Source organism: Rhinatrema bivittatum, chromosome 2, assembly GCF_901001135.1.
Source record: "Rhinatrema bivittatum chromosome 2, aRhiBiv1.1, whole genome shotgun sequence".
Taxonomy (NCBI): domain Eukaryota; kingdom Metazoa; phylum Chordata; class Amphibia; order Gymnophiona; family Rhinatrematidae; genus Rhinatrema; species Rhinatrema bivittatum.
In genome coordinates, this window is record NC_042616.1 from 243,581,556 (window position 1) to 243,604,562 (window position 23,007).

A 23,007-nucleotide genomic window follows, 5' to 3' on the forward strand; every position below is an offset into this window, starting at 1 on the left:
CCTGGAACCCCTCATTATTTCTTAAGGGCACGTTCCGTGGTCTCTCACTTTTTCCGACAATTTGGTTCCAAAATAACAAGACCTTTGAAATTATTTTAAATATCATCCAACAGCCATGACCGAAAGCCCAAATAGAAATTATGGGACTCCTCAACCCAGACTCTCTCCAATGGCCATATATATTGACAGAGGGGCAGGGTGAGATGCAAAACTGAGTTACTCAAAAGAAAATACATTTACGGCAGAAAATTATGTAATTATCAATAACTCATATGAAATACGATAGCTTAGTTTAGATGAACACGGATGCAATCCTTCAAAGGTGTACTCATATTCTGGAGAATTAAATTCATCTCACCTGGAGAAGAGAGGTCAAGGACACTTTCCAAGTATCTAACCATTGCTTCAGCATCACTGTCCTGTTAATAAAAAGAAAATGAAAACAATGATACATGTGCCTGACTACCACGCATAAATGTGAACCAACTTGGGCCTGTTCATTATGCAGTTTATTTCTTTACTTACTTCAGGCAAAATGGGAGTTTCATTTGGCATTAAATTACTCCTGCTACAACTATTTATCATTTCTACAGTGAATCTAGGTATATACAGCACTATACAGATACACATAAACAACAGCCCCTGCTCTATGGTGCCTACAATCTGGTCAAGACAAAAATACATGAGGAGCATCTACGGGAAGTGCATTTATTGTAAAGAATTACTTAGGATTTAAAGCAGCTTCAAAAAGTTGAGCTATTAAACTAGATTTTAATATGGCCAGAGAAAAAGCATAATGCATAGACTCAAAAAGTGTATTCAAGCATACGACAAAAGGTGGAAAGAGTGGAGCTGGGAGTTGGCACCGGAGGGGAGACAGGTATAGAGAACAGTAAATTGTCTGATAAACAGAGTTTATGAGGAAGGGTGTAGAGAGAGAAAAGAGAAGATAGGTAATGAAGAACTACAAGGTGAATGCATTTTTTAGGCGAGTAAGAGAAGCTTGAACTGTATACGGAAGCAGAGAGAGAACCTATGTAGCAATTTGAGAAGAGGAATTACATAGTTACAGCAATGCCAAAGGTAGATAAGTCATGCAGCCAAACTTTAAACAGAGTGCAATGGAGAAAGACAGTACCGCAGGAGGCCTGCCAAGAGTAGGCTGCAGTAGTCTAAGCGGGCGGTGATAAGAGTGTGGATGAGCTCAGCACCCAATCAAGCTGTGGAATTTGTTGCCAGAGAATGTGATCAAGGCGACTTGCATAGCAGGATTTAAAAGAGGGTTAGAGAAGTTGCTGGAGGTAATGTCCATAACACATTATTAGACAGATAGACTAAAGAAAGCTACTGTTATCCCTGGGAGTGAGTATCAGGAATTAAATCTACTTTATAAGATCTTTCAGGTACTTGTGACCTGGTCTGGCCACTGTCAGAGACAGGATTGCTGGACTCAATGGACCTTGGTCTGTCCCGGCATGGCAATTCTTACATACCTTTCGGTAGCAAGCTCAGAAAGGAAGGGACAGGTTTTAGTAATGTTCCAGAGGAAGAACCAACACACTTTAGCAGTATCCTGAATGTACATAAAGAAGGAAAGAGGGGCATCAAAGATGACCCCAAGGTTACAGGCCGAGAGAACTTGGAGGATGAGAGTGCCATCTACAGAGGGGAAGCGGGTTCGAGAGGGGAGTACAAGAAGTTCTGTCATGACCATGTTAAAGTAATAGCAGGACATCCAGGTGGCAATGTCAGACACGCAGGCTGAAATTTGGTACTGGATCGGTGGTGACATTTCTGGTGTAGAGAGGTAGATCTGGGAGTTATCAGCATAAAAATGGTACCGAAAGCCACAGGAAAAGATCAGAGGCCCAAGGGAAGAAGACATTAAAAGCATTTTATTTTTATGTCAGTAATTTTTAGGAATTTTACAGATATGCAAAAAGCTTGTAGGACGTTTAACAAAGATATGCTTGGCTTTTATTCTCACTTGCAAGCTCAATATACAAGTCAGCAATTTTAACACCAATTAGTTCAAAAATATCTATGACATTAATTTGCTGAGAAGGGAAAAACAGGAATGTTTTAATTATGCCTTCATGCCTATGCTTCTGGTTGTTGCCATGGGGAATTAATGATTTTATTTCTCACCTTTTTGCAATTTATGGTATATATCATAATTAGTATAGTAGATCTGATGACTAATAGAATTACCAATTCTCATAACCCTTCACTTGGCATTAGATATGCTTGTTTTAATAAGAAAATCTGCAAGGCCTAACTAAGATGTGGATTTAGAAAAAGCTAAATTCTAGTAAAGATTGGTATGCTGGCCTTGAAGATTCATGGTTAATATAGAACTTTTCTGTCAAATGTTCTCTATACAGAGATCACAGAGTTACTGTGTAGCAATTGCTTTTCATTTTATCTACCTGAAAAGGATAAAATGCATAGTAAGCAAGGTTAGGCTTTGAACTTGTGAGTCTTTATTCAGATTTTACTGTCGGGCATCTAGGGCAGTAGATCAGACCTATTCACTTGGCTTAGAATATGTGCCACACTGTGAGCTGTATAAAAAGCCCAGTTTATATCTGAAGAAGATTCTCTTGAGCCTCTTCTAAGAGGATTGTCCTATCTGGGTAGGGAACAGAAGTAGTGGCTAGCTGGGTGCTAGCTCACCCATGTGAGAGACTGCAATGATGGAGTCCCTAGAGTATAAAACCCAGAGCCATTATTTTGCAGTATGAATTTTAAGTTTGCCCTTTCACGAGGCAGAATGTCTTTATGCCTGCTTGCGTTTTTATTGTTTTCTTGGAGAAAGGACCCTTGGGCTTCTTGGGATGAAGCCTGGGTATGGACTAGAGGAAAGGGTGTCTTTTTCCTATATTGAGAGAACTCGTATGTCCCCCGTTGAGTTAGGTTGAAGGACATTTTTCCACTCTTCATTCTTCTCCTTTTTTGGGTTATAATTTGAAATTATTTTACTTTTTTTCTTTTCCATCTGCCTGAGCTCCCATAGATTCAGGAACTCAGGAAATAACATCTGTACGGAGTTTGGAGTTTCCCATTAAAGGTCCTGTAAGGGAATGAATTTACATTCATTCTTGGGAGAAAGAGGTGCAGAGAAGACCAGTGGCACCCATCCAAGGTGTCAACCACTATGATATCATCTGAATATTGAGGAAAGGAGTGAAGCGGTATCCTCCGGGCATCAAGGAGAGAAGTAAGGAGAAAAGGTTTAATACTGTATTTTTAATGTACTTTAGGTTTATTAATGTTGTATGATATATTTAGCTGCATGTTTTATTTTTGTTGTGAAGCATTACGATGGGTCCCTAGTGATGGTATATAAAACTTAATAAATCTAAAGCTAATAAGTAAGAAGTAGAATCCAAACAACTCAACTAAGGTATGATAAATAGGACTTTTTATATCATCTATATTGGATATGAGAACCTTGTCTACCAAATTCTGAGAAGGAGCTTCACAACCATCCCTTAAGGTTGGAAAGGATCATTTATACCATAACATATTAATTTGAACTATAAAGTTACAGAATTATTTGAAAGACCAACCGCAGAATGGACTGTATTGAATAAGGAATTGTAAAATACCAATTACATCCACTTTCCATCATCAATCAGTAAAGTTAAGTTGGAAACTATAATTCGCTTCAAACATTATTATTATTGCTATATTTGAAAGACTGTAATGGATAAAATATGGACTTAATGTTCAAAGCCTTGGAGATATTTTCACTCCCTGCCCTCCCCCCAGACAGGGAATTCTGGACTCAGAGGGGCTTAATGTTTATAAAGAATATTTATTTATTATTTATTTATTTTTATATACCGACATTCGATCTGACACATCACATCGGTTTACATTCAGGTACTGTAGGCATTTTCCCTGTTCCCAGAAGGCTTACAATCTAAGGGCCTCATTTTCTAAAGTATCGCAGGCCTGTGATACTTTAGAAGATGAGGGGCGGGGGGCCGAAACAGGGGGAGGGCCTGCGCTAGCCGGCAGCGATCGCACCGTCGCGATGCGATCACTGCTGGTTTCGCACCCAATAGCGTCACCATAGGAGGTGTAGCTATTGGGAGCGAAAGCTGCCGCGAAAAGGCACCTACCTTTTCGATGTCCGCGGCGTCGGCGCAGTCAGCCCCGGTGATGCCCCGACTCCTCCTCTTCCGGGGTCAACTCCGCCCCGACTCTACCCTTATCCTGGTATCGCGTGCGAGCGGCGTGGAAAATGAGGCCCTAAGTTTGTACCTGAGGCAATGGAGAGTAAAGTGACTTGCCCAAGGTCACAAGGAACGACAGCGGGACTCAAAGAGACTTTGACCGATCAAAAGCTCCATAATCAAAGGTGAGCCTGGGTCTTCTTGGGTCACATATCATTTAAGCAGAAAATATTTTATTTCAGCTTTTATACTACTATTTTCAAAAAAAGTCCAAAACGGTTTAGAATAGAAGATATTCAATAACAACAAATAACAAACAAAATCAACAAAGCAATTATAATATAGTAAACGGTCTACTACTAATTCAATCCAAGTTAATTTTTTTTTAATTATTATTATTATTAACAGCAATAACAATCTGCCAATTGTCAGCTGCACAGTGGTTGGGTGGTAAGGGTAGCAGATCAGGCAGGAGATACCAATCTTTTGGCCAGGTTTTCCTTGAGAATGAAATCGTGGCAGAGGATGAGGAAGGAAAGAGGTTCTACTATCAGCTGCACTGCTGGGAAATAGATAAGATAGCTGGTGGTGGCGGAACAGGAGAGAAGAGAGTAGAGGCTGCCAAGGGAGAGGGCCGTGATGGTCTCATTGGCTCTGGACACTGCCTTGGGGGATGGCTCTGGAAAAGGCAGCATGATGCTCATGTTCAGCTCCTCTGAATGTGTCCCAGATAGCTGTAGCAAGATCCAGCAGAATTGAGTGGGGCACCCTGGGACTGACTGCTATATTACTGCATGACCACAGTAGCTACAGCCTCTTTCCATGAGCGGAGACTGTGAGCTATTCAGTTCCTTTGGTGGCTGTAGCTGTTCTTCCCATGTGGTTCTGTAAGGGGGAAGGAGCCAAGGTTATCACATGGACCTGCACATGGTAAAAGGCCATAGATGATGTGGTTCAGCCACTGACATGGCAGCTGGGCCAAGAGCGCATCATGTCAGACTAGCCACTACCAGGAAACAGATAAGGTAAGCCCATACTAGTAAGGCATACTGGTGAGGGACAGCAGAGAAAAGCATGGAAGCAGACATGCACTGGGATCGAGGGAGGGGAAGTAGAATCAAATATGACAAAACACTGTGTGCCAGTTCTGACTGCAACAGATGTTTGCATGGAAATATATATGTGTGTGTATGCCTAATTACATGTGCAAATCCACATTGTCTGTAATGCGTGCTCACGTTACAGTTTGACTGTTGTTCATTTCATAATAGTGAGTCTGGTAGCGCTGTCATACAATAGCACTGATTGTCCATCATTAAGTTCATGGTGTATACATGCAGTTGCAGGGTTTATTCATTTATAGCATGTTTGCCGTGTAATACTCTAGGGGGAAAAGGGTTGTCATTCTGCCCTTCACAATTCAAAGTGTTGAGAGCCTGTCATTCCTTTTTTGCAATACCAAGGGATTTTATTGGTTACAATGTTGACACTTTGTCAAGTGTTCTGATTTTGCGCTATCCTTCTGCTTTCTTTTGGCCTTTCAATGTAGGTATTTACTTAGAGAAGGCATAAAGTAGGGTTTAAGTCCCAAAAAGTAAAACATATGGGAATTTCCAACAATGTTACAACAATCAAATATTTTTCAGATAAGAGTAATCCATACCAAGCAAATTCCATGGGTTCTGATAATTTTTCAAACTCTGTAGTCTAAGCCCAATTTCCACAATCAAGCCAAATTTCTTATTGCATGGCTTATTATTGAATTAAATCTTACTAAATTATTTGTACTTAATGATTTCCTGAAAATCAATTAGATAAATAAAATGATCCAGAATCTAACATTAGGGAAACTTTGTGTCCTGGTTAATTTGGCTCTAAATTGTATAAATTACTTGTCTATTATTAAGGCAATTTTCAAAAGAACCCACATAGATATAAAGCCCCTAATGTGGACAAACCCAGCTCTGTTTAGCACTTAACATTCGCAAGTTAACAATTAGTGTGATAAACAGTTACATACGGGCCGATTCAGTAAAGTCCGCGGGAGCGCCCGCTCTCTTGGCACGCGCACAGGCCACTCTCCTGTGCGCGCGATTCACTATGAAAATTAGGCCCGGTGGTAAAAACAGGCAAAAGGAGGCACTAGGGACACTAGCACGTCCACGGCGGCTGTCAGCGGGTTTGACCGCCGACGCTCAATTTTGCCGGTGTTGGTTCTCGAGCCCGCTGACAGCCACAGGTTCGGAAACCGGACACCGGCAAAATTGAGCGTCCGGTTTTCAACCCGCGAGCCGCGGTCCGACTTCAAATTTTTTTATTTTTTTTTTTACCTTTTGGTAACTTTCGGGACCTCCGACTTAATATCGGCATGATATTAAGTCGTAGGGTGCACAGACAAGCAGTTTTTACTGCTTTTCTGTGCACTTTCCCGGTGCCCGAAGAAATTAGCACCTACCTTTGGGTAGGTGCTAATTTATGAAAGCAAAATATGCGGCTTGGCTGCACATTTTGTTTTCTGAATCGTGCGGGAATACCTAATAGGGCCATCAACATGCATTTGCATGTTGATGGCCCTATTAGGTTCGGGGGATTGGACGCGCATTTTCGGCCCCTTACTGAATAAGGGGTAACGCTAGCGTGTCGAAAACGTGCGTCCAATAGAGGGTTAACAGGAGCGCACTGTACTGTATCGGCCCGATAGTGTACTAATGACTTCAAACCAGTCCTACAGGTCCCCCCAGCCAGTCGAGTTTTCATGATATTCCTAATGAATTTGCATGAGATGTATTTGCATGCACTATTTCCTGCGAATGCAAAATATTTCTCATGCATATTCATTAGGGATATCCTGAAAACCAGATTGGCAGGGGGGGCCGTAGGACTGGTTTGAGCACCCCTGCTATAGACTAAGCCCACAGTACCAACAGTTACATTTCACATACCCTCATAGTATATGAACTGTCATTTCTGGCCTGGAGCTGCAGAAAACTGCTAGCACACTGAACCGGCACAGCAGGATCATCCAGACAGGAGCTGCACAAAGGGATCCCTCCCAGGACCTCTCCCTGGAAAAGACATTCCCCTCCCCCAAACCCTTTCTCTTGGTAATACATCTTCCTTATGTCCTCTTCAGGACAACACATTATCCCATATCCCCCTTAGTCAACACATACCCCCCCACCCCCACCCCTGAATCATCTTTCCCCTTCTACTCCTACTCCCCCTGCCACCCCCACTCTCCCTAAGGCCAGCTGGCAGGAGGACAGTGTTAAACAATCTGGAGGCTGAGCCAATAGAAGGCATGATATTCTGTGGCCTTGCACTAAAACTCGAGTCAGAATAGTTTTAGCATCAGTAAAGAAGAAGTGTGTACACTAAAATGCCACTTAACATGGAATGCACTAATTTTTTCTGTATCTGCTAAAATGAAACTTTTGTAACCTCATCTGCTCCCTCCCACTTCCCACAGGTGCTCGTTTTAGCACACCTGTTAGTAAATAAGCCCTAATGTTACCACAATTTAACAGGTGATTTGACTGTAAAATTGACATTGCAATGATAGCTACAAAAAACATGAGGAAAAATTAAAGGCAAGCAAAATCCAGAAACTTCACTAAACAAACATTTTCAGATATTTACTTTTTCAAACTTTTAAGTAAAGCTGAACTAATTTTTATCATTGGCTCAGTCAACTGAGAAATAACTCGCAAATCACTCTTCCTTGAAAATATGTATTAAAAAGCTTCAATCTACAAACTACGAGATACATATTCAGCACTATTTAGTGGGACAAGTTTCGACTTATCCAGCTAATTGGCACATTTTAAATATTCAGCCGCAGTTAATGTGATAAATTGGAGGAAGACCTTGTGAGACTGGAAAATTGGGCATCCAAATGGCAGATGAAATTTAATGTGGATAAGTGCAAAGTGATGCATATAGGGAAAAATAACCCATGCTATAATTACACAATGTTGGGTTCCATATTAGGTGCTACAACCCAAGAAAGAGATCTAGGCATCATAGTGGATAACACATTGAAATCGTCGGTTCAGTGTGCTGCGGCAGTCAAAAAAGCAAACAGAATGTTAGAAATTATTAGAAAGGGAATGGTGAATAAAACGGAAAATGTCATAATGCCTCTGTATCGCTCCATGGTGAGACCGCACCTTGAAAACTGTGTACAATTCTGGTCGCCGCATCTCAAAAAAGATATAATTGCGATGGAGAAGGTACAGAGAAGGGCTACCAAAATGATAAGGGGAATGGAACAGCTCCCTTATGGGGAAAGACTAAAGAGGATAGGACTTTTCAGCTTGGAGAAGAGACGACTGAGGGGGGATATGATAGAGATGTTTAAAATCATGAGAGGTCTAGAATGGGTAGATGTGAATCGGTTATTTACTCTTTTGGATAATAGAAAGACTAGGGGGCACTCCATGAAGTTAGCATGGGGCACATTTAAAACTAATCGGAGAAAGTTCTTTTTTACTCAACGCACAATTAAACTCTGGAATTTGATGCCAGAGGATGTGGTTAGTGCAGTTAGTATAGCTGTGTTTAAAAAAGGATTGGATAAGTTCTTGGAGGAAAAGTCCATTACCTGCTATTAAGTTCACTTAGCCACTGCCATTAGCAATGGTAACATGGAATAGACTTAGTTTTTGGGTACTTGCCAGGTTCTTATGGCCTGGATTGGCTTCTGTTGGAAACAGGATGCTGGGCTTGATGGACCCTTGGTCTGACCCAGTATGGCATTTTCTTATGTTCTTATGAGGTATTGATATTCAGAGTTAGCCAGATAACTTATCTGACTAACTGTGGTCACCCTGTAGAATTGTCCTAAAGTTACCTGGATAAAGTTATTTGGCTAACTTTAGGATAGTCGGATATACTCAGGGGTGTGGCCATGGTGCCTGGAGGTGAGAGGTTGGATCAGGAAGGAGAGGGCTGTTCCCTACTGAGTGAGATTCAGCAGAGCTGAAAGGCAACACATCTTCAGCCAGCTTGTTTCCCCCCGACCCCCCGACCCACCAGATTTCTGCTGTCCTGGGCACAGGCCTAATGTGCCTTCTGACAAATCCAGGCCTGTTAGTTAGCCAGATATGTTTATCCAGCTAACTTGCCAAACCACACAGCGGCAGAATATGGACCTCGACAAGGGATTCAAGAGACTAGAAAAGCTTTTACCAAATTAATTAATAGCATACTCCAGCAGCATGAAATATGTTTTTTTTTACAGAAAGCATAATTTTGCATGCGTCTTAATGTTAAACTGTAATTTGGCAGAGACATTGGAATATGCAGACTGACCTTAGAAAAGAGAAAACTGTATAGGAAAGAAAAATACTACAAAATGCTAAATAGTTACAGTTCAGAGTTAAAAAGTGGATTTATTTCTTCATTTGGACCTCTATTTGTAGGGTGTGCAATAATAAGACTGTTTGTTTATGGAGCCTGCGGTCCTGCAGGTACCAGGACCTTTTCAAAGAGAAACTCCCCGGCTTTGAAACAGATGCAAAATGATTTGAAGTCACCGCATGCAATTTCCTCTCCTTTCCCCAACCTGCTTTCACCACATCTAAAAGTCTAGGAACTATCATCCATGTTCATGCTGGAAGGGGGAGGGGCAATAAGCCCTGTTCTTGCACAGGGAAACTGTGTCTACCCATGTAAAAAGTTTTGATTGTTGCCCCCTAATTATTTATTTTTTTATACTATAGGTACAAAATGAGAAGAAACACTCACTAAACTATTTAGCAAGGATTTATCTAGTTTGTGAATCATGTAGGTCTAAAATACCATGGAAGAACGATAAAGCAACCAGCATTTCTATGTTGAGAGCTAAAAGTCATTATAGGATCAATTTTCAAAGGGTTTAGGCACCTAGCTTAGAGCCTGATTTACTAATGCTTTTCTCCCATCCTGTATGACTGGGAATAAAGCTTAGTAAATAAAGATTTTAGGGACTTGGGTGTCTAATTTGACCCCCTTTGAAATCTGATTAGGGCAAAGCACCTAAATTTTGGAGCATATTTTTCACTAGGCACCTACATTTAGTTATTCAAATTGTTGGAAACTGCGGGGGCAGAGTTAAGGCAGAAAAAAGTTAGACACTTGGAGGTCCATATTCAAAATGCATTTAGCTGGATAACTCAGAAGGCTCTCCGCTCAGTTCTTTACTTTTGTTTTTTGCGTGACTGAAGATGTGGCTTCACGGGCCTGCACCTCTGATTTCCTTCCCCCACACATATGGCTACATGGGCCTGCCTTTTGGGTTTTTTCTCCTTGGCATTGCCGATGTAGTATGGGACTGATCCCTTCATCACTGCGGTGGCAGAAAATGCTCTCACCACCTTCCTTCACACTAGCCCTATCCCTGTCTTTATCTCTGCTGTGGGAGACCACTCCTTGATCTCTGCTTCCAGGCAACTGGCCCCTTTACATTGGGGCCGTGGCAAAACATAATAGCTTTTTCTTGTCCACCGCTTCCCATACCAGGACCATAAGCAGGTAGCTCTGCCTTGACCTGCTCAGAAGCAGGACTAAAGTATTCCTTGCTAACCTAGCCGGATATACCTGGTATTTGGCTAGGTTATCTGGATATCTCTGCCCCTCCCTTGAATGCTCCCAAAATACCCCTCTTTTATCCGTCTAAATTATAGCTGGATAAATAGTTATCCGGCTACAATTTAGATGGATAAGTCGCTGAATATGCCTGCACCTGCTGCTACTTAGCTGGATAAATGGAATATAGCCAGATAAGTGTCACTTCTTATCCAGATAAGGTCAAATTTGTCTAAGTAGTGGCAAAGGCACTACTTAGATGGATAAGTCAGAATTTAGCCAGATAAGCATGCACTAATGACATACCTGCGGTATTTCTTCTTCAAATTTTAAAGGGACATGCGAGTAGATTTTACCTGCATTATTTAGATGCATTTACCCCCCGTAAATCAGCTGTTACCTGAGTCATAAGTCAGGGGATTTTATAACATGAGCAGGGCATCGAAATAACCAGTTTTACCAATTAGTCTACCACTTCACCCAATCCATCTGCAGCTAATGAAGATGCTCCTGGCTCTTCAGCCTGAAGGTCCACCATTTCATCCAGACCCCTTTCCCAGTCATTTTTTCACTTATTCTGGATATTGAGCAGGAGTAAATATCACGAGTAAGGTAAGAACATAAGAAATTGCCATGCTGGGTCAGACCAAGGGTCCATCAAGCCCAGCATCCTGTTTCCTACCGAGGCCAAACCAGGCCACAAGAACCTGGCAATTATCCAAACACTAAGAAGATCCCATGCTACTGATGCAATTAATAGCAGTGGCTATTCCCTAAGTAAACTTGATTAATAGCCGTTAATGGACTTCTCCTCCAAGAACTTATCCAAACCTTTTTTGAACCCAGCTACACTAACTGCACTAACCACATCCTCTGGCAACAAATTCCAGAGCTTTATTGTGCGTTGACTGAAAAAGAATTTTCTCCGATTAGTCTTAAATGTGCTACTTGCTAACTTCATGGAATGCCCCCTAGTCCTTCTATTATTTGAAAGTGTAAATAACCGAGTCACATCTACTCGTTCAAGACCTCTCATGATCTTAAAGACCTCTATCATATCCCCCCTCAGCCGTCTCTTCTCCAAGCTGAACAGCCCTAACCTCTTCAGCCTTTCCTCATAGGGGAGCTGTTCCATCCCCTTTATCATTTTGGTTGCCCTTCTCTGTACCTTCTCCATCGCAACTATATCTTTTTTGAGATGCGGCAACCAGAATTGTACACAGTATTCACGATGTGGTCTCACCATGGAGCGATATAGAGGCATTATGACATTTTCCGTTTTATTAATCATTCCCGTCCTAATAATTCCTAACATTCTGTTTGCTTTTTTGACTGCTGCAGCACACAGAGCCGACGATTTTAAAGTATTATCCACTATGATGCCTAGATCTTTTTCCTGGGTGATAGCTCCTAAAATGGAACCTAACATCGTGTAACTACAGCATCTGCCATTTGGAGGCGCAATCTTCCAGTCTTGCAAGGTCCTCCTGTAATGTATCACAGTCTGCTTGTGATTTAACTACTCTGAATAATTTTGTATCATCTGCAAATTTGATAACCTCACTCGTCGTATTCCTTTCCAGATCATATATATATATTGAAAAGCACCGGTCCAAGTACAGATCCCTGAGGCACTCCACTGTTTACCCTTTTCCACTGAGAAAATTGACCATTTAATCCTACTCTCTGTTTCCTGTCTTTTAACCAGTTTGTAATCCACGAAAGGACATCGCCTCCTATCCCATGACTTTTTAGTTTCCGTAGTTGCCTCTCATGAGGGACTTTGTCAAATGCCTTCTGAAAATCCAAATACACTACATCTACCGGTTCACCTTTATCCACATGTTTATTAACCCCTTCAAAAACATGAAGCAGATTTGTTAGGCAAGACTTCCCTTGGGTAAATCCATGTTGACTGTGTTCCATTAAATCATGTCTTTCTGTATGGTTTACGATTTTGATCTTGAGAATAGTTTCCACTATTTTTCCAGGTACTGAAGTTAGGCTCACTGGTCTATAGTTACCCGGATCGCCCCTGGAGCCTTTTTTAAATATTAGGGTTACATTGGCCACCCTCCAGTCTTCAGGTACAATGGATGATTTTAATGATAGGATACAAATTTTAACTAATAGATCAGAAATTTCATTTTTAAGTTCCTTCAGTACCCTAGGATGCATACCATCTGGTCCAGGTAATTTGCTACTCTTTAGTTTGTCAATCTGGCCTACTACATCTTCCAGGTTCACAGTGATTTCGTTAAGTTTGTCTGACTCATCACCCCTGAAAACCATCTCCAGAACTGGTATCTCCCCAACATCCTCATTAGTAAACATGGAAGCAAAGAATTCATTTAGTCTTTCTGCAATGGCCTTATCTTCCCTAAGAGCCCATTTAACCCCTCGGTCATCTAATGGTCCAACCGACTCCCTCACAGGTTTCTTGCTTTGGATATATTTAAAAAGGTTTTTATTATGAGTTTTTGCCTCTATGGCCAAATTCATTTCAAATTCTCTCTTCGCCTGTCTTATCAATTTTACACTTAGCTTGACAATGCTTATGTTTTATCCTATTTTCTTCAGATGGATCCTTCTTCCAATTTTTGAAGCAAGTTTTTTTGGCTAAAATAGCCTCTTTCACCTCATGTTTTAACCATGACGGTAATCGTTTTGCCTTCCTTTCACCTTTCTTAATGTGTGGAATACATATGGACTGCGCCTCTAGGATTGTATTTTTAAACAATGTCCAAGCCTGTTGAACACTTTTAACCTTTGCAGCTTCACCTTTCAGTTTTTTTCAAACTATTTTCCTCATTTTATAAAAGTTTCCCTTTTGAAAGTTTAGTGTTAGAGCTGCAGATTTACTTACTGTCCTCCTTCCAGTTATTAGTTTACATTTGATCATGTTATGATCACTTTTGCTAAGTGGCCCCACCACCGTTACCTCTCTCACCAAATCCTGCATTCCACTAATAATTAAATCTAAAATAGCTCCCTCTCTTGTTGGTTCCTGAACCAATTGCTCCATGAAGCAGTCATTTATTACATCCAGGAACTTTTAAGTCCTGATGTTACATTTACCCAGTCAATATTGGGGTAATTGAAATCTCACAAAATAAACGTCGCATAGATTATAATTTTTTAGATTTTTTTATGTGCATAGAATTTATCTGGAACAGTGGACCATCATAACACACAGGAGATAAAGGTCGGAAGCGCAGCGGCGCTCCGCACAAGTAAGGCAATTCCGTCTTTGAATTTATTACAAAGGATTTTACTAATTATAAAAAAGATAAAAAAGAAGGAGTAAGAGAACATTTGAATAAAGAAGACAAAAGACATTTAATGGACCGATGATTTAATGACCGATGATTAAACATGACCCTGTAAGGTTGAAAGTGTGGCTTACTGCCTAAAAAACCAAGGGTGTTATGATGGTCCACTGTTCCAGATAAATTCTATGCACATAAAAAAATCTAAAAAATTATAATCTATGCGACGTTTATTTTGTGAGACAAGTGTAGTTCGTTGCACTTAATAATTAACTGTTCTTATATAGTGGTAATTGAAATCTCCCATTATTATTGCACTGCCAAATTGGTTTGCTTCCCTGATTTCTCTTAGCATTTCATCATCTGTCTGACCATTTTGTCCAGGTAGACGGTAGTATACTCCTATCACTATACTCTTACCCAACACACATGGGATTTCTACCCATATAGATTCTACTGAGCATTTAGTCTCTTGTATGATCTTTATCCTGTTGGACTCTATACCCTCCCGGACATAAAGCGTAATAAATTAGAACCCACTAAATACATTTGAAAACGGAGCCTTCCTTTCCAAGCAAAATCCTCCAAACAGTTTGTGTGTCCTAAGATGTGGTTACCATGCACATTTGATAACCTCATTCATCACTCCTTTTTCCAGATAATTTATAAATATATTGTAATGCAATCAATCAGCAAACTATGTTACCATCAGAACTGCATTTCTCTTCATACAGCAAGAGTAAATACTTTTTTATTTTACTAAAACATAGACTATAAAATGATTGCATTATAGCTGGGTCCAGAATCAACAAACATCATCACATATAGCAGAAAAGAGCAATATCTGATTTATCTTTGATTCAGCTTTGCATTTGGTAAGCTCACACTGAAGTGTATGCTAGCTCTATAATTAGTTGGGTACCTGCTGGAATGTTTTATCAACAGCCTGTGAAGATTGCTCCTCTTCTTCCCCCTCATTTTTTTCTTCCTCACTTGCTTCAGAGCAAGAATCAAAGCCATCATTATAATACTCTTCTGCTATATGGGGATCTTCAGGGATCTCTGAAATAAACCATTACAAATGTTGACAATCCACTATATTATGAATTATCATAACTAGCAAGCATTTGTACTGATTAGGATTTAATGCAATTTTGCTAGCTGTAACAAAATTGGTATTTATATAAAGAGCAAACAGAAAGGACATTAGAAGGAAAGAAAATCCACAATAGCAGCACAGTAATCCTATGCTAAAACACTATGAAGCTGATATTCAAAGCAATTTAGCCAAATACATAGAGCTTATCTGACTAAATGGTGGCCGCTGAATATCCGGTTGTGATCAGCACTTGCCACTTAGCTGGATAAGTTCAGTAATTAGTAGGAATGTGCATTCGTTTTCAATGAATGTGCAATCCGCTACGAATAGGTCCCTGTTCGTTTGATTCGTGGGTCCGCGAAACGCATGGCGATCCCTCACGAATGAAACATATCATATTAGTTTCATTCTTTTGGTTCACAGTGCTTTCTTAGCAGCTGATTGAAATAGGAGAAGGCCATGTGGGAGTATCCATAGCAACAACCAGCCCTTTCCTGTGAGTCATAAGTGACCTCACAGCCCTGTCATAGAGTGCGTCAGACAGATTGGCAAGGAGACCAGAATGCCAACGTATCAGAGTGAAGCATTTTTCTAATTCAGCCAATCGCTGCTCTCAGTGCTCTGTGATGCTGTTCCTGCTGTATTTCTACCTTAAGCAAACATAGCACATGGCGTGCCACATACTTTCTTCTTGGCTTTTGTCTGAGGAGGTTGCTGTACTCAAAGCTAGTCTCTGAGTGTCTCAAATCTGTATTGAATTGCTATTGGTTGCTACTTTGATAGAATTTTCCATTGAAAAAGATATTTGTTCATTTTTGCTGCTGTGCCAGCCAGGCTTTTTTTTACTGCACTTTTTTTTTTTTTTATTGAATTCAGACTGTCTCTCCCACTGAGACAAGCTGCCAGTAGTGGCATTTTGCTGCTGATCTTAGCCCCCTGGGGTAGGTTGCAGGCAGGGTTTGAGTGGTGTGGGTAAGAGATAGTGTGAGAGTTGCAGTGGCTATCTGGGAGTTGGTATTTTCAAAGAACAAGCAGGAAGAGAAGAAAGAAGCAAGAGCAGGTTCCTGTCATCCTCAATAAAATAGAAGTCAGCCAACTCCTGCTCAGACTGATGAGGACAGATCAGTCTTCTGCTGGCTCTATGACACATCATCCAAGACCTTTGCAACACACTAGTGTGTCCTGACACACTTGTTGAGAACCACTACTCAGGGGAGCAATAAAAAGGATACTCAGGGAACACAAGAACATAAGATTGAGGGTCCATCAAGCCCAGTATCATTTTTCCAAAAATGGCCAATCCATGTCACAAGTATCTGGCAAGATCCCAAACAGTAAATAGATCCCATTTTGTCATTATACTGTGATATCTAGTGGCTATTCCCTATGGGCCTGATTTTAAAAAGCATTTACATGCTTAAAATTGGGTTTTACATGTGTAAATGCACTTTATCAATGTAAGTGTGATTTTGAAAATTGCTACAATATATGCCATTGAACTGTCCACAGGATATTCAAGGGTAAGTACACTTAACATGTGTAAATGGCTTTTTAAAATTGCTACAAAAGAGGTCAACGGTGTGGGAGGGAGGGGAGGGGAGGGGAGGGGGGGATATTGGGAAATATGGTTTTACTTGTTTATGGGTTTGGTTACACAATATATATATGACTTTCATGATAATGGGGACTAAATGTGTCACTTAAGCGATAAGTGCTGTTAAGTTTTGAACATGTTGGTTTTGTATACATAAGAGACGATATGAAAAGAGGTTGTGATTGTCATTTGAAACTATTTTGCAATACAAATATAATTACAAAAAAAAAAAGGTATGTTACAATTACATGTGTAACTCCTTTTAAAATTACTTCTTTAGTCTACTTGGTTAATAACATGGTTATTCCTTTGAGGTTGTTAATAGTTGAGGGTTTGGTTTGTGCTGAGTGGGATCTGCAATTGCATGTCATCAGCGTATGAGTAATATGTAATCTGACAGTCTCTGATGAGTTTGCAGAGGGGAGCTACAGGTTGTGGGTGAAAGGATGCAGCCTTGTGGAACACCATAGGAAAAGGTATGAGGTTTGGAGAGAGCTATTCCCAGTGCTACACAGTGAGTGCAATTGGATAGGAAGGGAGTGAAGCAGGCCAAGGCTGGGCCTGCCACTCCAAGGTCACACAGTCTGGAGATGAGGAATTTGTGGCCTGTTATGTTAAAGGCTGCAGTGAGATCCGCTAGGCACAGCCATAGGTTATCCACCAAGCTAGTTAATTTTTTTTGGGGTTTTTTTTATAAATCTTTTTATTAATTTTCATGGAACATACACGAAGATCAAGAACTAACAACAGTTATATGCCATATAACATAATGAAACAAAAATTAGTAAAAATTTGTAACCTATCATTAAAATCATCCATTGTACTTGAAGACTGGAGGATAGCAAATGTAACCCAATATTTAAAAAGGGCTCCAGGGGCGATCCGGGAAACTACAGACCGGTTAGCCTGACTTCAGTGCCAGGAAAAATAGTGGAAAGTGTTCTAAGCATCAAAATCACAGAACATATAGAAAGACATGGTTTAATGGAACAAAATCAGCATGGCTTTACCCAGGGCAAGTCTTGTCTCACAAATCTGCTTCACTTTTTTGAAGGAGTTAATAAACATGTGGATAAAGGTGAACCGGTAGATATAGTATACTTGGATTTTCAGAAGGCGTTTGACAAAGTTCCTCATGAGAGGCTTCTAGGAAAAGTTAAAAGTCATAGGATAGGTGGTGATGTCCTTTTGTGGATTGCAAACTGGCTAAAAGACAGGAAACAGACAGTAGGATTAAATGGACAATTTTCTCAGTGGAAGGGATTGGACAGTGGAGTGCCTCAGGGATTTGTATTGGGACCCTTACTTTTCAATATATTTATAAATGATCTGGAAAGAAATACGACGAGTGAGATAATCAAATTTGCAGATGACACAAAATTGTTCAGAGTAGTTAAATCACAAGCAGATTGTGATAAATTGCAGGAAGACCTTGTGAGACTGGAAAATTGGGCATCCAAATGGCAGATGAAATTTAATGTGGATAAGTACAAGGTGATGCATATAGGGAAAAATAACCCATGCTATAATTACACAATGTTGGGTTCCATATTAGGTGCTACAACCCAAGAAAGAGATCTAGGCGTCATAGTGGATAACACATTGAAATTGTCGGTTCAGTGTGCTGCGGCAGTCAAAAAAGCAAACAGAATGTTGAGAATTATTAGAAAGGGAATGGTGAATAAAACAGAAAATGTCATAATGCCTCTGTATCGCTCCATGGTGAGACTGCACCTTGAATACTGTGTACAATTCTGGTCGCCGCATCTCAAAAAAGATATAATTGCGATGGAGAAGGTACAGAGAAGGGCTACCAAAATGATAAGGGGAATGGAACAGCTCCCCTATGAGGAAAGACTAAAGAGGTTAGGACTTTTCAGCTTGGAGAAGAGACGGCTGAGGGGGGATATGATAGAGATGTTTAAAATTATGAGAGGTCTAGAACGGGTAGATGTGAATCGGTTAGTTACTCTTTCGGATAGTAGAAAGACTAGGGGGCACTCCATGAAGTTAGCATGGGGCACATTTAAAACTAATCGGAGAAAGTTCTTTTTTACTTAACGCACAATTAAACTCTGGAATTTGTTGCCAGAGGATGTGGTTAGTGCAGTTAGTATAGCTGGGTTTAAAAAAGGATTGGATAAGTTCTTGGAGGAGAAGTCCATTACCTGCTATTAAGTTCACTTAGAGAATAGCCACTGCCATTAGCAATGGTAACATGGATTAGACTTAGTTTTTGGGTACTTGCCAGGTTCTTATGGCCTGGATTGGCCACTGTTGGAAACAGGATGCTGGGCTTGATGGACCCTTGGTCTGACCCAGTATGGCATTTTCTTATGTTCTTACGTATGTTAAAAAGAGAAACAACTGTATCCAGCAGTCTACATAGTAGCAAACTTCACGGATGAACACAAGTAAGTACAAAAAAGAATTAAGATGAAGAAGAAAGAAGAGAGAAGCATAAAGAAACAGAAAAGAAGAGAAGAGAAAGAGAGAGGATCCCAGAAACACATATTATGAGGAAAAGATAAAAGCCAGAAGAATCAGCGAGGCAAGATTAATTATTAGTATACAATTCAAGTGGCTTCCACATCAATGTCCACTTAGCAAGTCTATTAAACTTGATGGCCATCATTTTTTCATATTTGCTAAATAAACACACTGAGTTCCATCATAAATGTTCAGAAAGCCTCTCGCTGTGTTTCCAATTAGCCATAATATTATGGAAGGCTATTAGGAGAAAAAAATCCAACAATCTTCTACAAGGGAGTGGAAGCATAAGGGAAGTATCACTAGAGAATATGTGAGCGGTATATTAAGAGATAGTATGGAGGATATCCTGGACCAAACTTGTAGCCCAAAAGTGTGTACATATGGGCAAGAAATAGCATGTGCGCCATGGTCACCTTGGGTGTAGTTAATATGGTTTTAGTGCTGTGGTTTGGACAGAAACCATATTGGTTGGTTCTAATGCTTGATGATGGTCAAATAGTTTATGTGCATTACTGACTTAGAAAATTACTATGTATACTGTGTGTAAATAAACATTATCTACATATGTGAAAGTCACTAGATGCAGTGAACTAGGCAAGACATACAATCTTGCTGCTCTAGGTGCAGTCCTGCTTTGCTCACCCTAAATGCATTTTTTGTGCATATGCACTGAACTTGCTAAAACACCAGTTCATTGAACACTGCAATGTTTGCACGACTATGTATTCCAGATCAACAACAAAAGAGAAAGAGAGGGAGAAGGGTAACTTGATGGATGCCAAGATGGTGGATGGGCTGATCGACACCAAGGTTTCAACACTGAGTAAATACCATGGTAACAGATCTTCCAGCCATGGTGGTACTAGCACTGGATGAAAAATTTAAAAAGCTCTATGATAAGTTGGAGGAGGTGACAAACACAATGTCCTACTTTGTGAAGTGGGTCTCAGAAGTGAAACTCAGAGTTCAATGGTCTATATGACAATGTAAGTGACAACTCTACTGAACTGGCAAAACTTTATATTTCTGCACCAGTGCTTAAAAAGACAAATTGTAAAATCTAGTAAATAGTTCTCAGCGAAAAACAACCAGCGTTTCATTCACTTACCTGAAAGCTTAGTGAATCTGGAGCTACAAGGATTCCTTGAGGCCTGGATCCCACAAGAGTTAGGCCTCAATGCTAACTGGGGGAAGTTGCAAATAGAGTGCACTTATTGGCTAAGTCACAAAGGAGAGGCTGGAACCAGGCAAGTATATTTAACTTCCCCATAAAGCAGTCACTATAGAAGCCACTATGCAAGCAGTGCACCAGGAAGCAACCTCTTCATGATAAGAAAAAGATTCTGTTTTTTCAGGATTAATCAACGAAGGTGGTTTCGCTAAGGCATGAATTTGCTTTGGCCTGTTGCATGTTGTATTCTCTAAATATTTGGTGTATACTGATTTACCCAGCCAAACATTGGGTCAGGCATAATGGGGTTATCAGGAGACTCAGTTCTCTGATGGAGGAGGACATCTAAATGACACAGCACAGAATCTGGGATAGCTGCGGGGGGGGGGGGGGGGGGGGGGGGGGGGGACTGAAGAAGCAATCTTGTAATCTTTCAGTGACCTGGTTTTTGATGGTTCCAGCATTATATGAGTTGTGTAGGCAGTTTAGCTCTTTGTGGCATTTTACATTCTGTACCTTGTTCTCAATTTTCTTGGTTCCAGAAAACATCGCATTGCAGTATATTGCCTAACCACTTGCTATTATTTTTGAGATTTGATAACTGTGATGTATGGAGTGACAGCTTCACTTTGATCTTGTATTGCACATCCAAGCTTTTGGCAGTAAATCTTTTCAGTTTCTTTTCTTTTCAGGCAAGAGACTTCAGCCACAATTGCTATAAGCCAATGTCGTGTACTTTTTGCAGGGATGGCAAACACAAAATCCTTTGGAAAAAAAAACACCTGGATAAAAATTTATCTCATCTGGGTTGCAGAATTTTCACCTCAATCTATTTTTATTTGATTGTTTTGTTGGCTTTATTACAATATTTACAGAGACTGGATTGGAAGGGATGGTACCCTGCATAAAATATGTAACCTTTCTATCTTGGGAGGGCAGAAGAGGGAATTGAGGGAATGGGAATGGGGGCGGGTTTGAGAGGAGATGGGATTGGGGGAAGAGGTGGAGAGTTTTGAGTGTGAGGGACTGATTAATTTGTGGAATGGATGAGACCTGACATTCTTGATGTCTGGGCTTATGGTAAATGAGGGGGGCCCCTAAACCTTGGGGTCCCACCCGAGTATGTGATTAACAATCATGTGCAGTTGGGAAACTTCATGAGTATGTTTAATGCATAGTTATATTATTAAGCTTTTATTAAATTTAGAGTTACATAACACTTTCGCTCTTACTGGATAGGAAATGCATCTTGCCTCTCCCCTTACAATGACTGATAAAATGCTAAGAGATGAATTTTAAAAGCCGGGCGCATGCCAAAATCGGGAGATTGCACGCATGTAAGACATGTGTATGTCTACCCGATTATAAAAGTTACCTACTTGCGTGCACTTCTCCCAATATGAGAATATCTCACTTCAAACGAAAAAGGGGCATGGTGTGGGCGAGGCGTAGGTGAGGCGTGGGCATTCTGGGGCAGAGCCGTGTATGCAAGAATCTACACATCTGGGCATGTGCCCAGGTCCAGTTCCATGAAAGTTTAATTCTGCTATGGAGGAGGTATAAATAAAAAAAAAATACCTGGGGCGAGTGCAGGCTAAAGAACTAGGGGAGTTTGGAGGACCTAGCTCTAGACTGGGAAAACTGGTGGATGAACTGGTGACACTGGTCATGGCATGGACATGCACCTATTATAAAATTCCTCACTTGATCAACTCAAATCCGACTTTATGTAGCTGTGTGCACCCACTTGCAAAATTAGTCACACACATAGGTGCACCTAGAAGTAAAATTTAAGATCCGTGCATGAGCGCACATGCGGGCAGTTGCTGGCACACACACATGGACGCAGCGATTTTATAACATATGTACATATATGCACATAATTGTGCGCATGTTATAAAATCGGCTATTTGCGCATACACGTGCACATGATTTTATATTGACACGGTCATGTGCGCGCATATGACGACTTGAGCATGTAAGTGGGTGGAATTTTAGTAGCTATGTGAGCCAATGCAATTACCTGTTTCCCCATTTCACCACAGTAAAGAAGAGGACTTCCTAAACCCCCTAGCTAACTTGCCTCCCTCGTATCCTATTAGTCCCAAGCGTTAGAACCCCGCTGACTAGCCTAGTTTTTTTTTGTTACATGACTTGCACTCCATCCACAGCAGAAGCAAAGTTATGCGGTAGGGGACCATGGTGCGCGCTTGTACGCGAAAACGCTTACATACAGACTTCATGGTGCAGTTCCGACCCAAGGACCAATTCAATTTTACAATAATATCTTCAAACAGAGTTATCATTTAGGAAGATTAATTTTTCCTTGGAATTAGCAGAATTGGCTTTTACAAAAAAGATTTTCAAAATAATAGTTTTTTTCAATAGGTTCATGGTAGAGACATGGAAGCTAGTTGTATGTTTCTAATTTTGAAAATTAGTATTTATATGGGTCTGTATTTTTGGGCTCATATTTGTCTTTGGAAGCAGTTCATTGATGACATATTTTTTATCTGGGACAGTACGAGTGACGTATTGCAGGCATTTTTGGTATGGTTGAATTAACCTGACAAAAATTTACAGTTTTTCATTCAGAATAGTTTATTGAATATTTCTTTTTTAGATATCAT

General features: G+C 40.4%; 1 protein-coding gene across 6 annotated transcripts in view; it reads right to left on the reverse strand.

Annotated features, from left to right (window-relative positions):
• NEK11 (NIMA related kinase 11) overlaps window positions 1–23,007 on the reverse strand; it is a 567,803-nt gene that overhangs the window by 208,267 nt on the left and 336,529 nt on the right. For all 6 annotated transcript variants that reach the window (XR_003854561.1, XR_003854560.1, XM_029589337.1 and 3 more), the window contains 2 exons: window positions 14,943–15,082; window positions 359–419 (listed from right to left, as the gene is read on the reverse strand). Coding sequence is in view for 4 of the 6 variants with exons in the window: in XM_029589337.1 (XP_029445197.1) it covers window positions 359–419; window positions 14,943–15,082 (201 nt within the window). In the remaining 2 variants the exon portion in view is untranslated. The remainder of the gene's footprint in view (window positions 1–358; window positions 420–14,942; window positions 15,083–23,007) is intronic.